Source organism: Ranitomeya variabilis, chromosome 4 (assembly GCF_051348905.1).
Source record: "Ranitomeya variabilis isolate aRanVar5 chromosome 4, aRanVar5.hap1, whole genome shotgun sequence".
NCBI lineage: Eukaryota > Metazoa > Chordata > Amphibia > Anura > Dendrobatidae > Ranitomeya > Ranitomeya variabilis.
Window position 1 is genome coordinate 718806106 of NC_135235.1, and position 23920 is coordinate 718830025.

The 23920-nt window shown below is 43.9% G+C and overlaps 3 protein-coding genes across 3 annotated transcripts in view; 1 reads left to right on the forward strand and 2 right to left on the reverse strand.

The window, feature by feature from the left end:
• The window catches only part of LOC143766587 (uncharacterized), a 925271-nt gene that overhangs the window by 387507 nt on the left and 513844 nt on the right, over positions 1-23920 (forward strand). The window lies entirely within an intron of this gene.
• Positions 1-23920, reverse strand: part of LOC143766586 (uncharacterized) — a 327061-nt gene that overhangs the window by 228389 nt on the left and 74752 nt on the right. The window lies entirely within an intron of this gene.
• On the reverse strand, positions 93-22503 carry LOC143766606 (uncharacterized). Its single transcript, XM_077254408.1, has 7 exons — positions 22234-22503; positions 19028-19177; positions 18725-18904; positions 18518-18641; positions 18337-18434; positions 18051-18141; positions 93-1495 (listed from the first exon to the last, which is right to left on the reverse strand). The coding sequence occupies exons 2-7, from the start codon at positions 19103-19105 to the stop codon at positions 393-395; spliced, it is 1674 nt and encodes a 557-aa protein (XP_077110523.1). The 5' UTR covers positions 19106-19177; positions 22234-22503; the 3' UTR covers positions 93-392.

Consider the following 23920-nt stretch of genomic DNA (forward strand, 5'->3'; position numbering starts at 1 on the left):
AAATGCGAGGACCGTTAAGCCGATTGAACGCAGGGCTCATGTGATGTACAGTTGTGGCCAAAAGTATTGACACCCCTGCAATTCTGTCAGATAATACTCAGTTTCTTCCTGAAAATGATTGCAAACACAAATTCTTTGGTATTATTATCTTCATTTAATTTGTCTTAAATGAAAAAACACAAAAGAGAATGAAGCAAAAAGCAAAACATTGATCATTTCACACAAAACTCCAAAAATGGGCCGGACAAAAGTATTGGCACCCTCAGCCTAATACTGAGGGTGAGTATGAGTGTTTTTATTTTAACAAGACCAATAATGAGGAATGACAAGTGGTTGTCCTAGTAGTAGACAACTCCTTTAAGATACAGTTTTCAATTAAAATATTTCCCACATTAAGAACAGGGAAATGGCTTCTCCACTGTGTGAATTCTTAGGTGATAAAAAAGAGATGATTTCTTCACAAAACATTTTTCACATTCTGAACATGAAAATGGCTTCTCCCCTGTGTGGGATCTCTGGTGGCTATTAAGATTTGATTTCCGGTTAAAACATTTTCCACATTCTGAACAGGAAAAAGGTTTCACCCCTGTGTGAGTTCTCTGGTGTCTTTCAAGATATGCTTTCTGGTTAAAACATTTTCCACAATCTGAACATGAAAAAGGTTTCTCCCCTGTGTGGGTTCTCTGATGCCTAACAAAATATGATTTCTGGTTAAAACATTTCCCGCATTCTATACATGAAAAAGGCTTCTCTCCTGTGTGGGTTCTCTGGTGCTTAACAAAATCTGATTTACCGTTAAAACATTTCCCACATTCTGAACATGAAAAAGGCTTCTCCCCTGTATGGGTTCTCTGGTGCTTAACAAAATCTGATTTACCGATAAAAGTTTTCCCACATTCTGAACATAAAAATGGCTTCTCCCCTGTGTGAATTCTCTGATGTATAACAAGATTCCATTTATGGTTAAAATTTTTCCCACATTCTGAACAGGAAAAAGGCTTCTCCCCTGTGTGCGTTCTCTGGTGCTTAACAAAATCTGATTTACTATTAAAACTTTTCCCACATTCTGAACATGAAAATGGCTTCTCCCCTGTGTGAATTCTCTGATGTATAACAAGATTCCATTTATGGTTAAAATATTTCCCACATTCTGAACAGGCAAAAGGCTTTTCTACTGTGTGATTTATTGGATTAAGAAAAGACCTTTCAAGGGGAGAACTATTTCCATATTCAATATGTGAAAATCGCTTCTTTGCTTTAGGAGCAGTTTGTTTTTGAATGCTTAATTTTTGACATTGATATTCCTTAGTAGTCAGTAATGAATCAGAAGACAGGACCTGTTTCAAAGGAACAGATGAAAGATCTTTGATGTGAAGGGATGATGGTATATCAGGAGTAATGGCATTCACTTCAATTGTATCCTTTGGGATTTCAAGATCATCCGATTTAAAAATTAAAGCTGTCAGCTGTCCCACTGATCTCCTGGTACAGTCATCTGCCAAGAATAAAACCAATTATTATTTTTTTTAATGAAATATCCTCCAACTTTATATTTTTTAATATCACTGCTTAAACTGTCTGTAAAAATGGCAAGTTATGTAAAAATATAGAATTATTCATCAAGACAATGACAGTTCTAATAGAAAACCTCACAGAATGAACCAGTAGAGCATGGGGTTCAACTATTTGCTCTTTCGGTCTTCCAAATATGAAATAAAAAGCCACCAAACAATGTTATGTAGGTGAAAATAATACCAATAAAAACTTCTACTCATTTCACAGAAAACAAGTCCTCGCTCAGGCCTATCATCTGCCAGTTGCAAAACAGAGGTTTCCATGTTATTTGTGGCTCAAAGGCTCTTGAAAAGGAACATGGCTTCCATAAACCAATTCAGCAATATTCGCTCTCCCAAAGTCAAATCTCCCCCTCGCTTCTGAGCAGTGTGCTCAAACCACATTTAGCCTCCATGTATTTGACATTACTATATTGAAAAGAACCCACTTAATTTACAGCATGTGTGTCTCCTGGAACGCAATCTGTTATGATCCCAATGGCAGAGGATCTCAGAGATTACTGCAAAGTCTGCAAACATAAATACCAGCTCATAGGGAAGTGGTAACTAGGCTGACCATATACCTGATCCTAGCACAAACAACTAACAGTAGCCGGGGAATGTGCCTACGTTGATTCTAGACGTCTCGCGCCAGCCGGAGAACTAACTAACCCTGTCAGGGAAAATAAGACCTCTCTTGCCTCCAGAGAAAAGACCCCAAAGTAATAATACAAGCCCCCAACAAATAATAACGGTGAGGTAAGAAGAAAAGACAAACGTAAGAATGAACTAGATTTTAGCAAAGAGAGGCCCACTGACTAATAGCAGAAGATAGTAAGATGACTTATATGGTCAGCAAAAAACCCTGCAAAATATCCACGCTGAATATCCAAGAACCCCCGAACCGACTAACGGTGAGGGGGGAGAATATCAGCCCCCTAGAGCTTCCAGCGATATCAGGAATACATTTTGTACAAGCTGGACAAAAATATGAACAATGCAAATAAACAAAAATAAGAAAGCAGGACATAGCTTATCATGCAAAGAACCAGGACCTGAAGACAGGAGCAAACAGAAATGAACTGATTACAACGATGCCAGGCACTGGACTGAGAATCCAGGAAGTTTAAATAGCAACACCCCAGGCCTAACGAACCAGGTGAGTACCAACCTGGGAAAAGACAATCCAAGTGCCAAACCACTAGTGACCACAAGAGGGAGCCAAGAAGTATAGTTCACAACAGTACCCCCCCTTTAAGGAGGGGTCACCGAACCCTCACCAAGACCACCAGGGCAATCAGGATGAGCAGCGTGGAAGGCACGAACCAAATCGGCCGCATGAACATCAGAGGCGACCACCCAGGAATTATCCTCCTGACCATAGCCCTTCCATTTGACCAAATACTGAAGCCTCCGTCTAGAGAGACGAGAATCCAAGATCTTCTCCACCACGTACTCCAACTCGCCCTCAACCAACACCGGAGCAGGAGGCTCAACAGCAGGAACCACAGGCACAACGTACCGCCGCAACAAAGACCTATGGAACACGTTGTGAATGGCAAACGACATCGGAAGATCCAAACGAAAAGAAACCGGGTTAAGAACTTCCAAAATTTTATAAGGACCAATAAAGCGAGGCTTAAACTTAGGAGAGGAAACCTTCAGAGGGACATACCGAGAAGACAACCAAACCAATTCCCCAACACGAAGTCGGGGACCCACACCGCGGCGGCGGTTGGCAAAACGCTGAGCCTTCTCCTGTGACAACTTCAAGTTGTCCACCACATGATTCCAAATCCGCTGCAACCTATCCACCACGGAATCCACCCCAGGACAGTCAGAAGACTCAACATGACCCGAGGAGAAACGAGGATGAAAACCAGAGTTGCAGAAGAATGGCGAAACCAAAGTAGCGGAACTAGCCCGATTATTAAGGGCAAACTCAGCCAATGGCAAGAAGGTCACCCAATCATCCTGGTCCGCAGAAACAAAACATCTCAAATAAGCCTCCAGTGTCTGATTAGTTCGCTCCGTTTGGCCATTAGTCTGAGGATGAAAGGCAGATGAAAACGACAAATCAATGCCCATTTTAGCACAAAAAGATCTCCAGAATCTGGACACAAACTGGGATCCTCTGTCGGACACGATATTCTCAGGAATGCCGTGTAAACGAACCACATTCTGAAAAAACAAAGGAACCAGATCGGAAGAGGAAGGCAACTTAGGCAAGGGCACCAAATGGACCATCTTAGAAAAACGATCACACACCACCCAGATGACAGACATTCCTTGAGACACCGGAAGATCAGAAATGAAATCCATGGAAATGTGTGTCCAAGGCCTCTTCGGGACGGGCAAGGGCAAAAGCAACCCGCTAGCACGAGAACAACAAGGCGTAGCCCGAGCACAAGTCCCACAGGACTGCACAAATGACCGCACATCCCGTGACAAGGAAGGCCACCAAAAGGACCTAGCCACCAAATCTCGGGTTCCAAAAATTCCCGGATGCCCTGCCAACACCGAGGAATGAACCTCGGAAATAACTCTGCTGGTCCATTTATCAGGAACAAACAGTCTGTCGGGTGGACTAGAGTCAGGTCTACCAGCCTGAAATCTCTGCAACACACGTCGCAAATCAGGAAATATGGCCGACACGATTACTCCCTCTTTAAGAATATCAGTTGGCTCCGAGACTCCAGGAGAGTCAGGCACAAAGCTCCTAGAAAGAGCATCAGCCTTAACATTCTTCGAACCAGGCAGGTACAAGACCACAAAGTCAAAACGAGAGAAAAACAATGACCAACGAGCCTGTCTAGGATTCAGGCGCTTAGCAGACTCGAGATACATCAGATTTTTGTGATCAGTCAAGACCACCACACGATGCTTAGCACCCTCGAGCCAATGACGCCACTCCTCAAATGCCCACTTCATGGCCAACAACTCCCGATTACCAACATCATAGTTCCGCTCAGCAGGCGAAAACTTCCTAGAGAAAAAAGCACATGGTCTCATCACAGAGCAACCAGAGCCTCTCTGCGACAAAACAGCCCCAGCACCGATCTCAGAAGCATCCACTTCAACCTGAAAGGGAAGTGCGACATCAGGCTGGCACAAAACAGGCGCCGAAGTAAACCGGCGCTTCAGCTCCTGGAAGGCCTCCACGGCTGCAGGAGCCCAATTAGCCACATCAGAACCTTTCTTGGTCATATCCGTCAAAGGTTTAACAACGCTAGAAAAGTTAGCGATAAAACGACGGTAGAAATTAGCAAACCCCAAGAACTTCTGAAGACTCTTAACAGACGTGGGTTGAGTCCAATCATGAATAGCTCGGACCTTGACTGGGTCCATCTCCACAGCAGAAGGGGAGAAAATAAAACCCAAAAAGGAAACCTTCTGCACTCCAAAGAGACACTTTGAGCCCTTCACAAACAAAGCATTATCACGCAAAACCTGAAACACCATCCTGACCTGCTTTACATGAGAATCCCAATCATCAGAAAAAAACAGAATATCATCCAGATAAACAATCATAAATTTATCTAGATACTTCCGGAAGATATCATGCATAAAGGACTGAAACACTGAAGGAGCATTAGAGAGCCCAAAGGGCATCACCAAGTACTCAAAATGACCTTCGGGCGTATTAAATGCAGTTTTCCATTCATCTCCCTGCCTAATGCGCACAAGGTTGTACGCACCACGAAGATCTATCTTGGTGAACCACTTGGCACCCTTAATCCGAGCAAACAAGTCTGACAATAGTGGCAAAGGATACTGAAACTTAACAGTGATTTTATTCAGAAGCCGATAGTCTATACAAGGTCTCAAAGACCCGTCTTTCTTGGCCACAAAAAAGAATCCCGCACCAAGAGGAGAAGAGGATGGACGAATATGCCCCTTCTCCAAAGACTCCTTGACATAAGAACGCATCGCGGCATGCTCGGGTACAGACAAATTAAATAATCGTCCCTTAGGAAATTTACTGCCAGGAATCAAATCTATAGCGCAGTCACAGTCCCTATGAGGAGGAAGAGCACTGGACCTGGACTCACTGAATACATCCTGATAGTCACACAAATACTTCTGAAGGAGTAGAAGAAGCAATAGACACCGGCGGAGAATCGCAATGAATTCCCTGACAACCCCAACTCGACACAGACATAGCCTTCCAATCCAAAACTGGATTATGGGTCTGTAACCATGGCAGACCTAAAACGACCAAATCATTCATTTTATGCAGAACAAGAAAACAAATCACCTCCCGATGTTCAGGAGTCATGCACATGGTCACTTGTGTCCAATACTGCGGTTTATTTTCCGCCAGTGGCGTAGCATCAATTCCTCTGAGAGGAATAGGAACTTTTAAAGGCTCCAGGACAAAACCACAGCGCTTGGCAAACGACAAGTCCATAAGACTCAGGGCAGCACCTGAATCCACAAACGCCATAACAGGGTAGGAAGACAATGAGCAAATTAAAGTCACAGACAAAATAAATTTAGGCTGCAAATTACCAATGGTGACAGGACTGACAACCTTGGTTAGGCATTTAGAGCATGCTGATATAACATGTGTAGAATCACCACAGTAAAAACACAGCCCATTCTGACGTCTATGATTTTGTCGTTTGGTTCTAGTCAGGATTCTATCACATTGCATTGAGACAGGTGTCCGTTCAGACAACACCGCCAGAGGATTAGCGGATTTGCGCTCCCGCAAACGCCGATCAATCTGAATAGCCAACGCCATAGAATCATTCAGACTTGTAGGAATTGTGAAACCCACCATCACATTCTTAATGGCTTCAGAAAGGCCATTTCTGAAATTTGCGGCCAGAGCACATTCATTCCATTGAGTAAGCACGGACCATTTATGAAATTTTTGGCAATACACTTCAGCTTCATCCTGGCCCTGAGAGATAACCAGTAGAGCTTTTTCTGCCTGAATTTCAAGATTAGGCTCCTCATAAAGCAATCCGAGCGCCAGAAAAAACGCATCAACATCCGCCAATGCCGGATCTCCTGGCGCCAACGAGAAAGCCCAATCCTGAGGGTCGCCACGCAAGAAGGAGATAACAATTTTAACTTGCTGAGCTGAATCTCCAGACGAACGAGGTTTCAAAGATAGAAACAATTTACAATTATTCCTAAAATTCCTAAATTTAAATCGATCTCCAGAGAACAGCTCAGGAATAGGTATCTTAGGCTCTGACATAGGACTACTAACAACAAAATCCTGAATGCCCTGCACTCGTGCAGCAAGCTGATCCACACTAGTAATCAAGGTCTGAACATTCATGTCTGCAGCAAAGCTTCAAGCCACTCAGAGAAAAAAGGGAAGGAAGAAAGAGAAGAAAAAAAAACAAAACAAAAAAACTCAGAACTTCTTTTCTTTTAATCCCGCTTCTGAAATGCATTAACTATTCACTTGGCCTGGCATACTGTTATGATCCCAATGGCAGAGGATCTCAGAGATTACTGCAAAGTCTGCAAACATAAATACCAGCTCATAGGGAAGTGTGTTGTGAATTCGGTTTGTGGGCTCCCCCGGTGGTCTGTTATGGTAGTGTCTCTTATGTGCCTTCCTCCATCTCTGATTACCTGTCGCCACCCTCTTGGGGAGTTTCCTATTTAAGGCTGCTTGGCTGTTAGTCACATGCCGGCCAACAATGTGCTAGTAGCATTCTGTTGCATTCACCTGCCTCAAGTTCCAGTTCAGCTAAGTTGAATTTTGTTTCTTGTTTTGCTATTTTTGTCCAGCTATCTGCAATTTGACTCTTCAGTGCTGGAAGCTCTTGTGGACAGAAAATTACTACTCCAGTGGCATGAGTTGTCACTGGAGTTTAAAGTAATTTCTGGATGGTGTTTTTGAATAGTGATTTTTAGGTCGACCGTGAAGTAACTCTTTCCTGTCCTTCTGCTATCTAGTAAGCGGACCTCACTGTGCTAAATCTGCTGTTCATCCTACGTATGTCATTTCCTCTGAACTCACCGTCAATATCTGTGGGGGCCTACTATCATCTTTTGGGGTTCCTCACTGGAGGTAAGGCAGGCCTGTATATTCCTCTTATAGGGGTAGTTAGATCTCCGGCTGGCGCGTGGTGTCTAGGGCATCGTAGGTACATCCCCCGGCTACTGTAAGTGTTGGGTCAGGTTCAGGTCACGGTCGACCTTAGTTTCCATCACCCGAGAGCTAGTCCGTTTTGTATTTTTTTTCCCATGGTCATTGGGGTAACCATAACAGTTTGGCCGGCCTGTAAAAAATCTATGTGTTAAAATATGCACTAAAGTAGGAAGGAGAAGAAAAGGTTTTTTTTTTCTGTGTTTGAAAGTGCACTTAGTTTGATCATTTGTATTCCTTGCTTAAACTGCAGTCTTCAACCTTTTTTTTTCTCCTCTCCTCTTAACCTCTGAATGCTTGGGTTACACCCATTTGAAACATGGATCCACAGAGTTTAGTTGCGGGTTTGAATAACCTTGCGACAAAAGTACAGAACCTACAAGATTTTGTTGTACGTGCTCCAATGTCTGAACCTAAGATTCCTCTGCCTGAATACTTTACCGGAGACAGATCCCGGTTTTTGAGTTTCAGAGAAAATTGCAAATTGTTTTTGTCTCTGAGATCTCACTCTGCTGGTGATCAGACTCAACAAGTTAAAATTGTTATCTCTCTACTGCGCGGCGACCCACAAAGTTGGGCATTTGCATTATCGCCAGGGGATCCTGCGTTGTTAAATGTAGATGCGTTTTTTCAGGCTTTGGGGTTGCTTTATGAAGAACCTAATTTGGAGATTTTGGCTGAGAAAGCCTTGATAGCTCTTTCCCAAGGGCAAGATGAAGCTGAGATATACTGCCAGAAATTCCGTAAATGGTCGGTGCTTACTAAATGGAATGAGTGCGCTTTAGCAGCTAATTTCAGAGAAGGTCTCTCTGATGCCGTGAAGGATGTCATGGTGGGGTTCCCTGTGCCTACAGGTCTGAATGATGCCATGAAATTGGCTATCCAGATTGATCGGCGTTTGCGGGAGCGCAAATCTGTGCACCATATGGCGGGGTCTTCTGAGGAAGAATCTGTGCACCATATGGCGGTATCTTCTGAGCAAAAATCTGTGCACCATATGGCGGTGTCTTCTGAGCAAAGACCTGTGCACCATTTGGCGGTGACCTCTGAAAAGGCATTAGAGCATATGCAATGCGATCGTGTTTTGTCTAGAGGCGAACGTCAAAATTACAGGCGCAAAAATGGATTGTGCTTCTACTGTGGAGATCCAGCTCATGTTATATCAGCATGCTCTAAACGTATAAATAAGGTTGATAAAAGGGTTGATAAATCTTTTTCTACAGGTACCTTGCAGTCAAAATTTCTTTTGTCCGTGACATTGATTTGTACCTTATCATCTGTGACTGTGAATGCTTATGTGGATTCTGGCGCCGCTCTGAGTCTCATGGATTGGTCCTTTGCCAAGCGTTGTGGGTTTGATTTGGAGCCGTTGGAAGTTTCTATTCCCCTGAAGGGTATTGATTCTACACCTTTGGCTAGCAATAAACCACAATATTGGACACAAGTGACTATGCGTCTTACCCCAGACCATCAGGAGATTATTCGTTTCCTTGTATTATATAACCTACATGATGTCTTAGTGCTTGGATTACCATGGTTACAGATTCATAATCCCGTCTTGGACTGGAAATCTATGTCTGTGTTGAGCTGGGGATGTCGGGGTATTCATGGGGATGCACCTTTGGTTCCTATTTCTTCATCTACTCCCTCTGAGATCCCAGCATTTCTGTCAGATTTTTATGATGTCTTTCAAGAGCCTAAAGTTGATTCTCTCCCTCCCCACAGAGAGTGTGACTGCGCTATTGAATTGATCCCCGGTAGTAAGTTTCCTAAGGGTCGATTGTTTAATTTGTCTGTACCTGAACATACTGCTATGCGGGAGTATATCAGAGAATCCTTGGAAAAGGGTCATATTCGCCCCTCGTTGTCTCCACTAGGGGCAGGATTTTTCTTTGTAGGTAAAAAGGATGGTTCATTGAGACCTTGTATCGACTATCGACTTTTGAATAAGATTACAGTTAAATACCAGTACCCGTTACCTTTACTGACTGATCTGTTTGCTCGTATAAAGGGGGCTAAGTGGTTCACTAAGATCGATCTACGTGGTGCGTATAATTTGGTGCGGATTAAGCAGGGGGATGAGTGGAAGACCGCATTTAATACGCCTGAAGGCCATTTTGAGTATTTGGTAATGCCTTTTGGTCTCGCAAATGCCCCTTCCGTTTTTCAGTCCTTTATGCACGATATTTTCCGTGAATATCTGGATAAGTTTATGATTGTGTATTTGGATGATATTCTTGTTTTTTCGGAGGACTGGGAATCTCACGTTCAACAGGTCAGGAGAGTTTTTCAGGTTTTGCGAGCTAATTCTCTTTTTGTAAAGGGCTCAAAGTGTAGTTTTGGAGTTCAGAGAATTTCCTTTTTGGGATATATTTTTTCCCCTTCATCTATGGAGATGGACCCTGTCAAGGTCCAGGCTATTTGTGATTGGATGCAACCTACTTCTTTGAAGAGTCTGCAAAAGTTCTTGGGTTTTGCTAATTTCTATCGCCGATTTATAGCGGGTTTTTCTGCCATTGCTAAACCTTTGACTGATTTGACCAAAAAGGGTGCTGATGTTGCTAATTGGTCCTCTGCGGCTGTGGAGGCCTTTCAAGAGCTTAAGCGCCGCTTTTCTTCCGCTCCTGTGTTGCGCCAACCTGATGTGTTACTTCCGTTCCAGGTTGAGGTGGATGCTTCGGAGATCGGAGCAGGTGCAGTTTTGTCGCAGAAAGATCCTGACTGCTCAGTAATGAGACCATGTGCGTTTTTCTCCCGAAAGTTTTCGCCCGCTGAGCGAAATTATGATGTGGGAAATCGGGAACTTCTGGCCATGAAGTGGGCGTTTGAGGAGTGGCGTCATTGGCTTGAGGGTGCTAGACACCAGGTGGTGGTCCTCACTGACCACAAGAATCTAATTTATCTTGAGTCGGCCAGGCGTCTGAATCCTAGACAGGCGCGCTGGTCGTTGTTTTTCTCCCGATTTAACTTTGTGGTGTCATATCTGCCTGGGTCCAAGAATGTGAAGGCGGATGCCCTCTCTAGGAGTTTTGAGCCTGACTCGCCTGGTGATTCCGAACCTACCGGCATCCTGAAGGATGGGGTGATATTGTCAGCTGTCTCCCCAGACCTGCGGCGTTCTTTGCAGGAGTTTCAGGTGGATAGGCCTGATCGCTGTCCGCCTGGTAGACTGTTTGTCCCTGATGATTGGACCAGTAGAGTTATCTCGGAGGTTCATTCTTCCGCGTTGACAGGTCATCCTGGAATTTTTGGCACCAGGGATTTGGTGTCTAGGTCCTTCTGGTGGCCTTCTTTGTCTCGAGATGTGCGCATGTTTGTGCAGTCTTGTGATGTTTGTGCTCGGGCCAAGCCCTGCTGTTCTAGGGCCAGTGGGTTGTTGTTGCCCTTGCCTATTCCTAAGAGGCCTTGGACGCACATCTCTATGGACTTTATTTCTGACCTTCCGGTTTCTCGTAGGATGTCTGTCATCTGGGTGATTTGTGACCGTTTTTCCAAGATGGTTCATTTGGTACCTTTGCCCAAATTGCCCTCCTCCTCTGAGTTGGTTCCTCTATTTTTTCAGAATGTGGTGCGTTTGCATGGTATTCCTGAGAATATAGTGTCTGACAGGGGTACTCAGTTTGTGTCTAGATTTTGGCGGACGTTCTGTGCCAGGATGGGTATCGATTTGTCTTTTTCGTCTGCATTCCATCCTCAGACTAATGGCCAGACTGAGCGTACTAATCAGACCTTGGAGACTTACTTGAGGTGTTTTGTGTCCGCTGATCAGGATGATTGGCTTGACTTTTTGCCATTGGCAGAGTTTGCCCTTAACAATCGGGCTAGTTCTGCCACTTTGGTTTCTCCATTTTTTTGTAATTCAGGGTTTCACCCTCGGTTTTCGTCCGGTCAATTGGAGTCTTCGGATTGTCCTGGAGTGGATGCTGTGGTTGATAGGATGCATCAGATTTGGGGACAGGTTGTGGACAATCTGAAGTTGTCCCAGGAGAAGACTCAACAGTTCACTAATCGTCATCGGCGTATTGGTCCTCGTCTTTGTGTTGGGGACCTGGTGTGGCTGTCTTCTCGATTTGTTCCTATGAAGGTCTCGTCTCCTAAGTTTAAGCCTCGGTTTATCGGTCCTTATAGGATTCTGGAGGTTCTTAATCCTGTGTCCTTTCGTTTGGACCTCCCAGCATCTTTTAATATCCATAATGTTTTCCATCGGTCATTATTGCGGAGGTATGAGGTACCGGTTGTTCCTTCTGCTGATCCACCTGCTCCTGTGTTGGTTGAGGGTGAATTGGAGTATGTGGTGGAAAAGATCTTGGACTCCCGTGTTTCCAGACGGAAACTTCAGTATCTGGTTAAGTGGAAAGGTTATGGCCAGGAGGATAATTCTTGGGTGACAGCATCCGATGTTCATGCTCCCGATTTGGTTCGTGCATTTCATAGTGCTCATCCAGGTCGCCCTGGTGGTTCTGGTGAGGGTTCGGTGCCCCCTCCTTATGGGGGGGGTACTGTTGTGAATTCGGTTTGTGGGCTCCCCCGGTGGTCTGTTATGGTAGTGTCTCTTATGTGCCTTCCTCCATCTCTGATTACCTGTCGCCACCCTCTTGGGGAGTTTCCTATTTAAGGCTGCTTGGCTGTTAGTCACATGCCGGCCAACAATGTGCTAGTAGCATTCTGTTGCATTCACCTGCCTCAAGTTCCAGTTCAGCTAAGTTGAATTTTGTTTCTTGTTTTGCTATTTTTGTCCAGCTATCTGCAATTTGACTCTTCAGTGCTGGAAGCTCTTGTGGACAGAAAATTACTACTCCAGTGGCATGAGTTGTCACTGGAGTTTAAAGTAATTTCTGGATGGTGTTTTTGAATAGTGATTTTTAGGTCGACCGTGAAGTAACTCTTTCCTGTCCTTCTGCTATCTAGTAAGCGGACCTCACTGTGCTAAATCTGCTGTTCATCCTACGTATGTCATTTCCTCTGAACTCACCGTCAATATCTGTGGGGGCCTACTATCATCTTTTGGGGTTCCTCACTGGAGGTAAGGCAGGCCTGTATATTCCTCTTATAGGGGTAGTTAGATCTCCGGCTGGCGCGTGGTGTCTAGGGCATCGTAGGTACATCCCCCGGCTACTGTAAGTGTTGGGTCAGGTTCAGGTCACGGTCGACCTTAGTTTCCATCACCCGAGAGCTAGTCCGTTTTGTATTTTTTTTCCCATGGTCATTGGGGTAACCATAACAGAAGTGGTAACTAGGCTGACCATATACCTGATCCTAGCACAAACAACTAACAGTAGCTGGGGAACGTGCCTACGTTGATTCTAGACGTCTCGCGCCAGCCGGAGAACTAACTAACCCTGTCAGGGAAAATAAGACCTCTCTTGCCTCCAGAGAAAAGACCCCAAAGTAATAATACAAGCCCCCAACAAATAATAACGGTGAGGTAAGAAGAAAAGACAAACGTAAGAATGAACTAGATTTTAGCAAAGAGAGGCCCACTGACTAATAGCAGAAGATAGTAAGATGACTTATATGGTCAGCAAAAAAACCTGCAAAATATCCACGCTGAATATCCAAGAACCCCCAAACCGACTAACGGTGAGGGGGGAGAATATCAGCCCCCTAGAGCTTCCAGCGATATCAGGAATACATTTTGTACAAGCTGGACAAAAATATGAACAATGCAAATAAACAAAAATAAGAAAGCAGGACTTAGCTTATCATGCAAAGAACCAGGACCTGAAGACAGGAGCAAACAGAAATGAACTGATTACAACGATGCCAGGCACTGGACTGAGAATCCAGGAAGTTTAAATAGCAACACCCCAGGCCTAACGAACCAGGTGAGTACCAACCTGGGAAAAGACAATCCAAGTGCCAAACCACTAGTGACCACAAGAGGGAGCCAAGAAGTATAGTTCACAACAGCAATCTAGGCACCATGTCTTGGGTAATGTGTGATAATTTCTGGAAAGTGACTATGGAGTCAACATATTCACTGCAGCTATAGTTAATTAATTGAGAGTTATAATTTGCAAAATTAAGACACTTTATGTGGATATCTACTGCTCTTGTTTTCTGACATTTAATCATATTAGAGCTTCTGCAAATAATGTGTCTCATCTACTCTGGGATCTGATCCTGCGACGGCTGCTTCTGTCAAAAGGTGATGCCGTATTCATTCTGCAGGCAGTGATGGTAATGGAGAAGATGTTGGAACCAGGAGCTCTAGGGCAGTGCAGGCTCAGTCAAGCCACTAAGATTAGAGTGCCTGGGACCTGCATTACCTTCCAGTTTGGCAGTATGGGAGTGTGTGCTGTCCAGCTGAAGTAATCTGCTCCCTGCATAAGCAAATTGGAAAGCACCACACCCTACTAAAGCTCAAAGCATATTCCTGGAATCTGCCAGATACAGCCTTGTTCTCTGCTGATTCAGTCCTCTGTGCTCAACACCCGTCTTGTAAATTTGTTTCATGTTGTGGTCCCGGCCCGTTTACTGACTACTCGTGCCTGTTTTCATATTTTCTCTGCTCTCCTGGTTCTGACCTGGCTACCTGATTTTTCTATTTAGCATCTCACACAACAGAACAGCAGGTAACACACTGGCCAAAACCTAGCAGTCTCTGTGTAAGTCCAGATCCCTGTAGCTTGATTAAAGGATGATGAGCAAGGCAATCCCTGGGATCTGGAATACTGAGTACATAGTGCCAAGCCTCTTTGCCATCTTTGAGCTGCCATATGACCACGAACAGTGCCCCAATACATTGTGTCTGCAAACTATTCCATCAAGATCTTCATTCAATTAGCTAAATTGCGCTTCCTCCCTTCTTAACCTGTGCACAGACTCATGTGCACAGACAGTAGTTTACAACCATATATTGTTTGTTTGTTTGTAATTTGTAAGGTCCATTTGTTTCCTATTATTCTTTGTAAAGAATTCCGAAGTTATCACCACAAAGTCACACGCATCAGATTTGGACCTGATTAGGAAAACAAAACAGGCTACAGGAAATGGTTAAATCAGGGTATTTTAGCAACTACAGTCTTCATCATTTAAAATAAGTAAACAGTGGGGAAAACCTCTCTATGGGTAATTAGAGTACGGGGCTCAGTGGCTCTTGGCAATCTAAACTATCTTAAGGGCCAGTATTTTCTATCAGATGAGTTTCAAGAATAAATATTAGACATTCAAAGAGAACTTTTAATAATAGTGCAGAGCTGAGGGGTATTAAATTTGTTTCTCAGCATTTGGAAAAGGCAATGGAGACCTTTTTTATAGGCTACCAGGGAATTACAGAATCAGATAAGCGAGGTAGACTGATCCCACCACAATCAAACTATCATACAGAATTAACCTGTAAACAATGATATAAAATAATACAACGTGTTACATCCAAAACAACAATGTATGTACGCGAGGAGCACTCCAACATTAAAAAGTGTTGCACTCATTTATGGTGGACCATTGGAACTCCTATGAGTTCTGACCAGAAGAGTGGAAGAAGTATTTGTCACGGCTTTACCACGACCGAGAGGATCCAGAAGACCATATCGTCTTATTTCTCCTTCTCCTGCACTGATAAGACGCACTTCAGCTTCATATTAAATGGAGCAGGTTTATTCTAGCAATGTTGAGAGCTCCTGAAGTTTACATGCCTTGATACTCTCAGCTGTTCAGTGTTGTCCTCTCCCCTCCCCTATATATACTTGCCTCGCCTCTGGCAAGCAGGTGTTGCCAGAGTTAACTTCATGTGCATGGTTCAAGAGTTGGTGGAGTTTTGCTGTTCAAAAAGGAGTTTGGTAGATTTAGCTAAAGACTGTTGCTTGTGTGCAAATCCTCTCCTATTTTGGTTTTACCCTTCCTTCACTCCTGCTGTTTCGCTCTGTTGTTTGGGAGAGCATATTTGTATGATTGGTATTTTCATTTATTCCTGTATGTATTACCTTTTTATTCTGATTGGTGTGTTACCATACACCACTACTCGCTTCTTCACTGGGTGGGTGGGCGGAGAACAAACTGAGGGCAGATTTAGAAGCTCAGCAATGTACGTAACTCAGCCTGGAGGTGGCAGATCTACATACTTTAGTTTTGCAGGACCCTAACACATCAGGTTTGCGGACTGTGACTCTCAAGCAATCCCTAGTGGAGCCTAAAATTGCTTAGCCTGAAAGGTTCTCTGGGGGCTTGACAAGTTTGTTCTTTTATGGGAGTCCTGCAAGATTTACTTTAAGTTACATCTTCACTCCTCAGGAACCGAGGAGCAATGGGTGGTGATAATAATCTCACTCCTTTAGAGTGACCCCACGCATGGGCATTTTTTCTCCTATCTGACTCTCAGTTGCTCCGGACGGTGAAGGAATTTTTTCTGGAGCTGGGTCATGTATTTGACGACCCAGACCTGGTATCCCTGACTGAGTTCACGCTACGTAAACTTCAGCAGGGAGACTGGCCTGAGGAGTATTGCTCCAAGTTTCGGAGGTGGTCCACAGATACTAAGTGGAAAGACTTTGTGCTCCGTAGCCAGTTATGTCAAAGGCTATCTATAAGGGTTAAGAATGCCTTTGCTTCGTATGAGACTTTGGTTTTCCTTCAGGTGGCCATGTCTCTGGTTATGCAGGTGGATCACGGACTTCAACAGAGACATGAAGAGACAATCCAATTTGTGGGGGTTCAGGGGTTAAGGGAACCAGGTATAAGTCATCTGAGGAACCCATCCAGATGGGTGGGGTGACATTCTGTTATTCAAACTGTAGTTCGGCATAAAGGGGAGTGTGTTTTTACTGTGGTGGAAAGGGTAATTTTGTGGATGATTGTCCTTCCCTACCTCACCATAAACAGCTATCGGAAAACTATGGAGCCCGGGTTGCGAGGAGATTAGCAACTTGAGGATACATATCTCCTCCATGGGTAAGTCACAATATTTTCTACTGGCTGAGATCCATCTGGACAAAAATAAGGTGGTTATTTATGCCTTTTTGGACAGTTGGGCAGGGTTTAATTTGATTGACGCTACGTTCGTGCAGGTCCGGGGCTTAAAACCACATACTCTGTCTAGACATATACCCAAAATCGCCATTGACTCCACACTCTTGAGCCAGAAGTATTTTACTCAAGTCGTCTAGCAGACTATATTATAACTGTGGTCCAGAGAGGCAGACCACAAAGAACTATATCGCGGGAAGTCTGGCAAAGGATCATATCAGACCATCCTCATCCCCAGTTGCTGCAGTGCCCGTTACTGCGAGTTTTTCTTTGTAAAGTAAAAAAAGAAGGGTTACGCCCCTGCCTAGATTTCCGCAAACTCAATCACATCACAGTCCGGGATCCGTATCCTTTCCCTGTCATCCCAGACCTCTTTAACCAGATTGTAGGAGCAAAATGGTTTTCTAAACTGGATCTCAGGGAGGCATACAATCTCATTCGTATAAAAGAGGGGGATGAGTGGAAAACAGCTTTCAATACACCTGAGGGACAATGAGAACCTTGTGATGCCATTAGGACTGAATAATGCTTCTGCCGTCTTCCATCATCTTGTAAATTACATCTTTAGTCATCTGATAGATTACCACAAATCTACCTATCTTGATGACAATTAATTCACCTGACCTTGAGTAACATCAGATACATGTCAGGCGGGTCTTACAGATACTCAGCGACAAATTATTTGTCAAACCAGAGAAATGTATGTTCTCGGCTGAGGAGATCCCTTTTCCAGAATATGTTTTATTGTCCACCGGTTTTCACATGTATCCGGTGAAAGTCTGGGCAGTACTGGATTGGGATCATCCTAAGAATTTGAAGGTGTTACAAAGGTTTTTTGGTTTTGCCAACTACTACCGTAAGTTCACCAAAATATTTTCGATAGTGGCAAAACCTCTGATGGATATGACCAGGAAAGGGACAGATTTTTCCAAATGGTCCAGTCCGGCCACAGAGGCATTCTACATTTAATGTTGTTGATCATAAAAGCGAAGTTTGGTCAGAAAAACTGGACCTGGTCTTGTAGAGATCATATGATCACATTCAGCAGCACAGAAGGGAGAGAAGGTAGATTCATCCAATAAGATATCAGTGTTCTAAGATGCCAACAGCATCATTACCCTCCGCTTTCTCTTTCAGGCCCATTGTAATATTTTTCTTGAAGTGACTTTCTAACTTGTCAGCACATTCTACGTGCGCGACCATGTGGCTTTGTAGTTTACAGACCTGGGCAGGTAAGGGTCAGCATCTTCTAATTTAATTTAATTTAATTTAAGAAGGTGGACAATGTTGTGGTCTAGAGGCAAAATTATGATCCCACAATTGTGATACAGCCGGACTACAGGACCGATAAACCAGCCACACTCGGTGACTGACAAGAATCTGTGACTTCTCTGCATTTAGTGGTTACTACTCACCTGGGTAGTCATATGTGGGAATCTCCTCTTTACACCGCTCATCCCCCCTCACATATGTCTCTGTAGTATTAATATGGGTCAGATCTTCACCCTAAAACAAATATTGTAAAAGTCACAGACAGATGGAGAAGTCACATCTATGATCAGATCTAATCCTGCCATCTCCAACATTTTCATTACACAAGTATAAAACTTATAATACTGGGGGATAAAACAAGACTGAGCACAAGACCTTCTCAGCTGCCTACACATAGGGTAGGTCTCATGACACCTTCACTCCATCTACCTGATGATCCTGAGGAACATTGGGATCTTCTTGTTTACAGTCCTGTGGAAGAAGAGGACGGGGACATCTCTCTGGTGTTGTCCTCTTACTGGATAGATCTGGAGGAAACACATACAGGGACTGAACTCATTCTTTACATACAGATAATTATAGGCCGTGTGTATTTAGTCCTGTCTATTACCTGGTGATGTGAGAGGCTGGGGAACCTCTATCATGATGTCCTTGTACAGATCTTTGTGTCCTTCTAAGTACTCCCACTCCTCCATGGAGAAATAGACAGCAACATCCTGACACCTTATAGGAACCTGACACATACAATGATACCGTCATCCCTCCGATCCCTTCATAGCATTACTATATAATGTCCCAGCATTCCCAGCAGTGTCACCTCTCCTGTCAGCAGCTCAATCATCTTGTACGTGAGTTCTAGGATCTTCTGGTCATTGATAACCTCATGAATCACGGGGTGATGAGGAGGCCCTGTGTTTGAGCTCAGGGGTCTTTTGCATCCCTCAGACACAGGGTCCTGACAGTGCTCACTAGAGGTCTTCTTCACTACTGTGTAATCCTGGTTATGGAGACACATTAATAAATCTCACTACAGACATTTCCAGAGTCCTCACCTCTCCAGTTCTGTCTGTTATTCCCATAGATAAGAATGATGCAATGTGACGTCATCAGAATCTCTCACCTCTCCAGTAAGCCAGAAGAGGATCTCTAGGGTGAGGTGTAATATCCTCTCTGCCATCTTGTCTCTATCCATATCCATCTTTGATGGGTAATTAAGAAAAATTCTCTTATACAGAAGATCTTCACTGAGAGGATCCGATATTGTAGAGACCTGAATGAGAAGAAGATGAGCCGATGTAACATCATAAGGATCCTGTGTAATAATACAATTACTGGAGATAATAAGGGAAAAATATGAGATTTATTATTTTACAGCATTTAGTTTTCTTCTTGACATCTACTAATAAAACCTATATATTTAGGCCACAGACAACAAGCAGTTTCTTCCTCGGAGTCGGCAGCTGAATACGTTCCTCATAGACTCATCTTCCATAACGCTAATTCTCGTCTCATTTACCGACTCTGGAATCGGCATTAGCAATTTTGCAGGAGATATTCATTACACGTGACAGGAGAAATAACGACTTCATGATGAGGACGACATCTTCATCTTCTACTGCGGCTCTAGGAACAGATTTGTCCAGAGTCGGTCACTGACTCCATCACCACCGGCCGTCTATATGAAGGTTTCCCGTCTTCCCCGCACTGCAATCTTCTATCACGTTAGATCTCAGCTCTGATTCACACACAGAAGTCTGAGGCTTTTAGAAAAGCTTGTTTGTAAGAATAACAAGACAGGAGATATCTGTTGTCAATGTCTCCATGTGCAGTGTTTCTTTTCTCTGGATATGATGGGGATTTTTTTTTACCATTTTTGCTTTGGCTTTTATATATTACATGAAAAACAAAAATATAACATAAAATTGGGTATGTCAGTACTGTGGGAACATTATACTGTGTGTGGGCACTGTAGTATGAGAGTAATTCAGGTTTCCTTGGTTCCCGTCTTTCATATTTGGCTCGTATCTATCAGTGTAAAAGGAACATAACCATGATTCTTATAAATTGGCAACTAAACCCCAAAAGAGTCTCTGGGCTGAAGGCAGGGCCAGTGTCCACTGGCTATTGAGGACACCGATACGCTAAGGGGCCCGGTGCCTGTGCTCATGAGTGGACCCCCACCCCACTTGCTCAGGGCCCCAGTACTTGCAATACTTACCTCTCCCTGTTTGTCCACTGCGGCGTCTTCTGCTCTGAAAAGTCACAGTGCAGAGAGCCAGTAGACGGCGACTCTGGGGAGTCCGGTCCTTTGGCCAGCAAGGAGAAGTATTTCATTTTTTTAATGTTTAGAGCAATATATAGGGCCCATTATTCTGTATGGAGCGCTATGTGGTGCACCTAATACTGTATGGAGCAATATACGGGGCTCACTATTCTGTATAGAGCAATATATGGGACTCTGTTATGATCCGGTGGTAGGATCTCAAAACTGACCAGACACATATGACCAGAATATAAGGACAAGTTCTGGGGATGTGGAAGCTATACTGACCGCAATCCTGGTCCTATCCACACACTAAAGGCAGCCGTGGAGCGTTCCTAAAAACCTAGACGCCTCTTCACAGCCTGAGAAACTGACTACCCCTAGAGAGAAAGCAAAGACCTCACTTGCCTCAGAGAAATAACCCCAAAGTTTTAGAGAGCCCCCCACAAATAATAACGGTGAGTTAAGGGGAAAATACAAACGTAGAAATGAAACAGGTTTAGCAAATGAGGCCCGCTAACACTAGATAGATAGAAAATAGATAGGAGTCTGTGCGGTCAGTACAAAAACTATCAAAAATAAGCCACGCAGAGAATGCAAGAACCCCCACACCGACTCACGATGTGTGGGGCGCACTCTGCACCCCAGAACTAACCAGCAAGCAAAAAATCACATAAAAGCGAGCTGGACTGAACTCATCATATACAGAGAAACGTTTTCAAGGAAATAATGAGCAAAATGAACAAGCAAACTTAGCTTCTCCAGCAGGAGACTGGTCACAAGGAATATTCAGGAGAGCTGAGAATCAGGACTGAATACACCGACAGCAGGCAACAAGTGAAGGTCCAGGTGAATTAAATAGGCCCAGCATAGCAGGAAATGAAGCAGCTGAGCCCAGCCAAGACCAGCCATATCGCTAAAGGCCACCAGAGGGAGCCCAAGAACAAACTCACACAGTACCACTCATGACCACAGGAGGGAGCCTGAGAACGGAATTCACAACAGGACTCATTATTCTGTATTGAGCACTATGTGGTGCCCATAATACTGTATGGAGCAATATATGGGGCTCATTATTCTGTATGTAGCAATATATGAGACTCATTATTCTGTATGGAGCAATATATGGGGTTCATTATTCTGTATGGAGCAATATATGGGACTCATTATTCTGTATGGAGTGCTATGTAGTGCCCATAATACTGTATGGAGCAGTATATGGGGCTCATTATTCCTTATGGAGCAATATATGAGGTTCATTATTCTGTATGTAGCATTATATGGGGCCCGTTATTCTGTATGGAGCGCTATGTGGTGCCCATAATACTGTATGGAGAAATATATGGGGCTCATTATTCTGTATGGAGCAATATATGGGGCTCATTATTCTGTATGGAGTATGGGGCTCATTATTCTGTATGGAGCAATATATGGAGCTCATTATTCTGTATGGAGCAATATATGAGGCTCAATATTCTGTATGGAGCAATACAGTATATGGGGCTCATTATTCTGTATGGAGCATTATATGGGGCCCATTATTCTGTATCACGAGCTATGTCGTGCCCATAATACTGTATGGAGCAATATATATGGGGCTCATTATTCTGTATGGAGCAATATATGGGGCTCATTATTCTGTATGGAGCATTATGTGGGGCTCATTATTCTGTATGGAGCAATATATGGGGCTCATTATTCTGTACGGAGCATTATATGGGGCCCATTATTCTGTATGGAGAGCTACGTGGTGCCCATAATACTGTATGGAGCAATATATGGGGCTCATTATTCTGTATGGAGCAATATATGGGGCTCATTATTCTGTATGGAGGACTATACTGTCCGGTTTCTGAGCTATTGATATCACTCATTTAAGTAAGTGAACTCTTTGGCATTGTTCTACACTATTTCTCTGCCGTATTTGTGCATCATGAATTGTGGTATGTGGTAAAGGGGCCACTGAGACTCTTTGACCCAGGGCCAACGGAAACCTGGAGCCGGCCCTGACTGGAGAGATTACTGTCACCTAGGTCCAGTAATGGGGAGCCTCCACCACCTACCTCCACCCGCAGAGCCGCACTTCACATATATGGCTGCTCTGTGCGCACAGGACCTGTGATGAGGTCACAGGAGGGGAGGAGTCAGGGGTCACATGATCAGGGGCCTCAGTGTATGCAGGACTCTGCTGTGCTGGTTGTCATGGTGCTGGATGAGGGGAAGTTTATGTGTGGGGTCAGGAGGGGATTACAGTGGCTTGCTTCTAGATCGGAGGTGATTTTTTTGTGATTCTCATTTTATCACTTCCGATCTAGATGGTTCAGTGCTGAAGTGACTAGATCGGAGTTGATTCCTTCAGCGACTCATACAGACTCCATTATAGTCGTCTCTTCTGGCTTTTTGATGCTTTTTTTTCTGGAATTTCTCCAGGTGTTAATAGCGCAGACATCACCGGTCATACAGGAAGGTTCATTACACTGTTCTATATTTTATGTATTTGGGTAAAATTAATTTTTTTCCTGATTTATAAATATTACATTTTTATTATCACTTTCTGTAATATAAATAATGATGTTTATCGCTGATTGTTCAGTGTCACCAGAATGTGACGTCTCCCGTCTGTCACCACTCCTGTCTACAGCCGCAATATTGTATTGGCGGGGCTTCACGCGGAGAGGCGTAAAAGAGCACACCCGACAGTCATCATAACAAAGTGCACCCGACAGTCATCATAACAGAGCGCCACCGACAGTCATCATAACAGAGCGCCGCCGACAATCATCATAACAGAGTGCAACCGACAGTCATCATAACAGAGCGCCACCGACAGTCATCATAACAGAGCGCCGCCGACAGTCATCATAACAGAGCGCCACCGACAGTCATCATAAAAGAGTGCCACCGATAGTCATCATAACAGAGTGCAACCGACAGTTATCATAACAGAGTGCAACCGACAGTCATCATAACAGAGCGCCACCGACAGTCATCATAACAGAGCGCCACCGACAGTCATCATAACTGAGTGCAACCGACAGTTATCATAATAGAGCGCCACTGATAGTCATCCTAACAGAGTGCAACCGACAGTCATCATAACAGAGTGCCGCCAACAGTCATCATAATAGAGCACCACCGATCATCATCATAACAGAGTGCAACCGACAGTTATCATAACAGAGCACCACCGACAGTCATCATAAGAGTGCAACCGACAGTCCTCATAACAGCGCAACCAACAGTCACCATAATAGAGCGCAACCGACAGTCACCATAACAGCGCAACCGACAGTCATCATAATAGAGCGCAACCGACAGTCACCATAATAGAGTGCAACCGACAAGTCACCATAACAGAGCGCAACCGACAGTCACCATAATAGAGCGCAAGCAACGGTCATTATAACAGAGCACAACCAACAGTCATCATAACAGAGTGCCATCGACAGTCATAATAATAATAATAATAATCTTTATTTATATAGCGCCAACATATTCCGCAGCGCTTTACAGTTTAACAGTTTCAAACACAACAGTCATAGGTAACAATGTTAACAATACAGTAATAAAGCAGAATAAAACAAAATAAGATGACCCTGCTCGTGAGAGCTTACAATCTACAATAAGGTGGGGAGATATAAAGTACAGGTGTGTATTTACAATGATGTATTTACAATGATGGTCCAGCCATCTTCAGGGGGTGGGGGGTAGATGGAGATAGCGAATGGGCTACACACACACAAACATAAA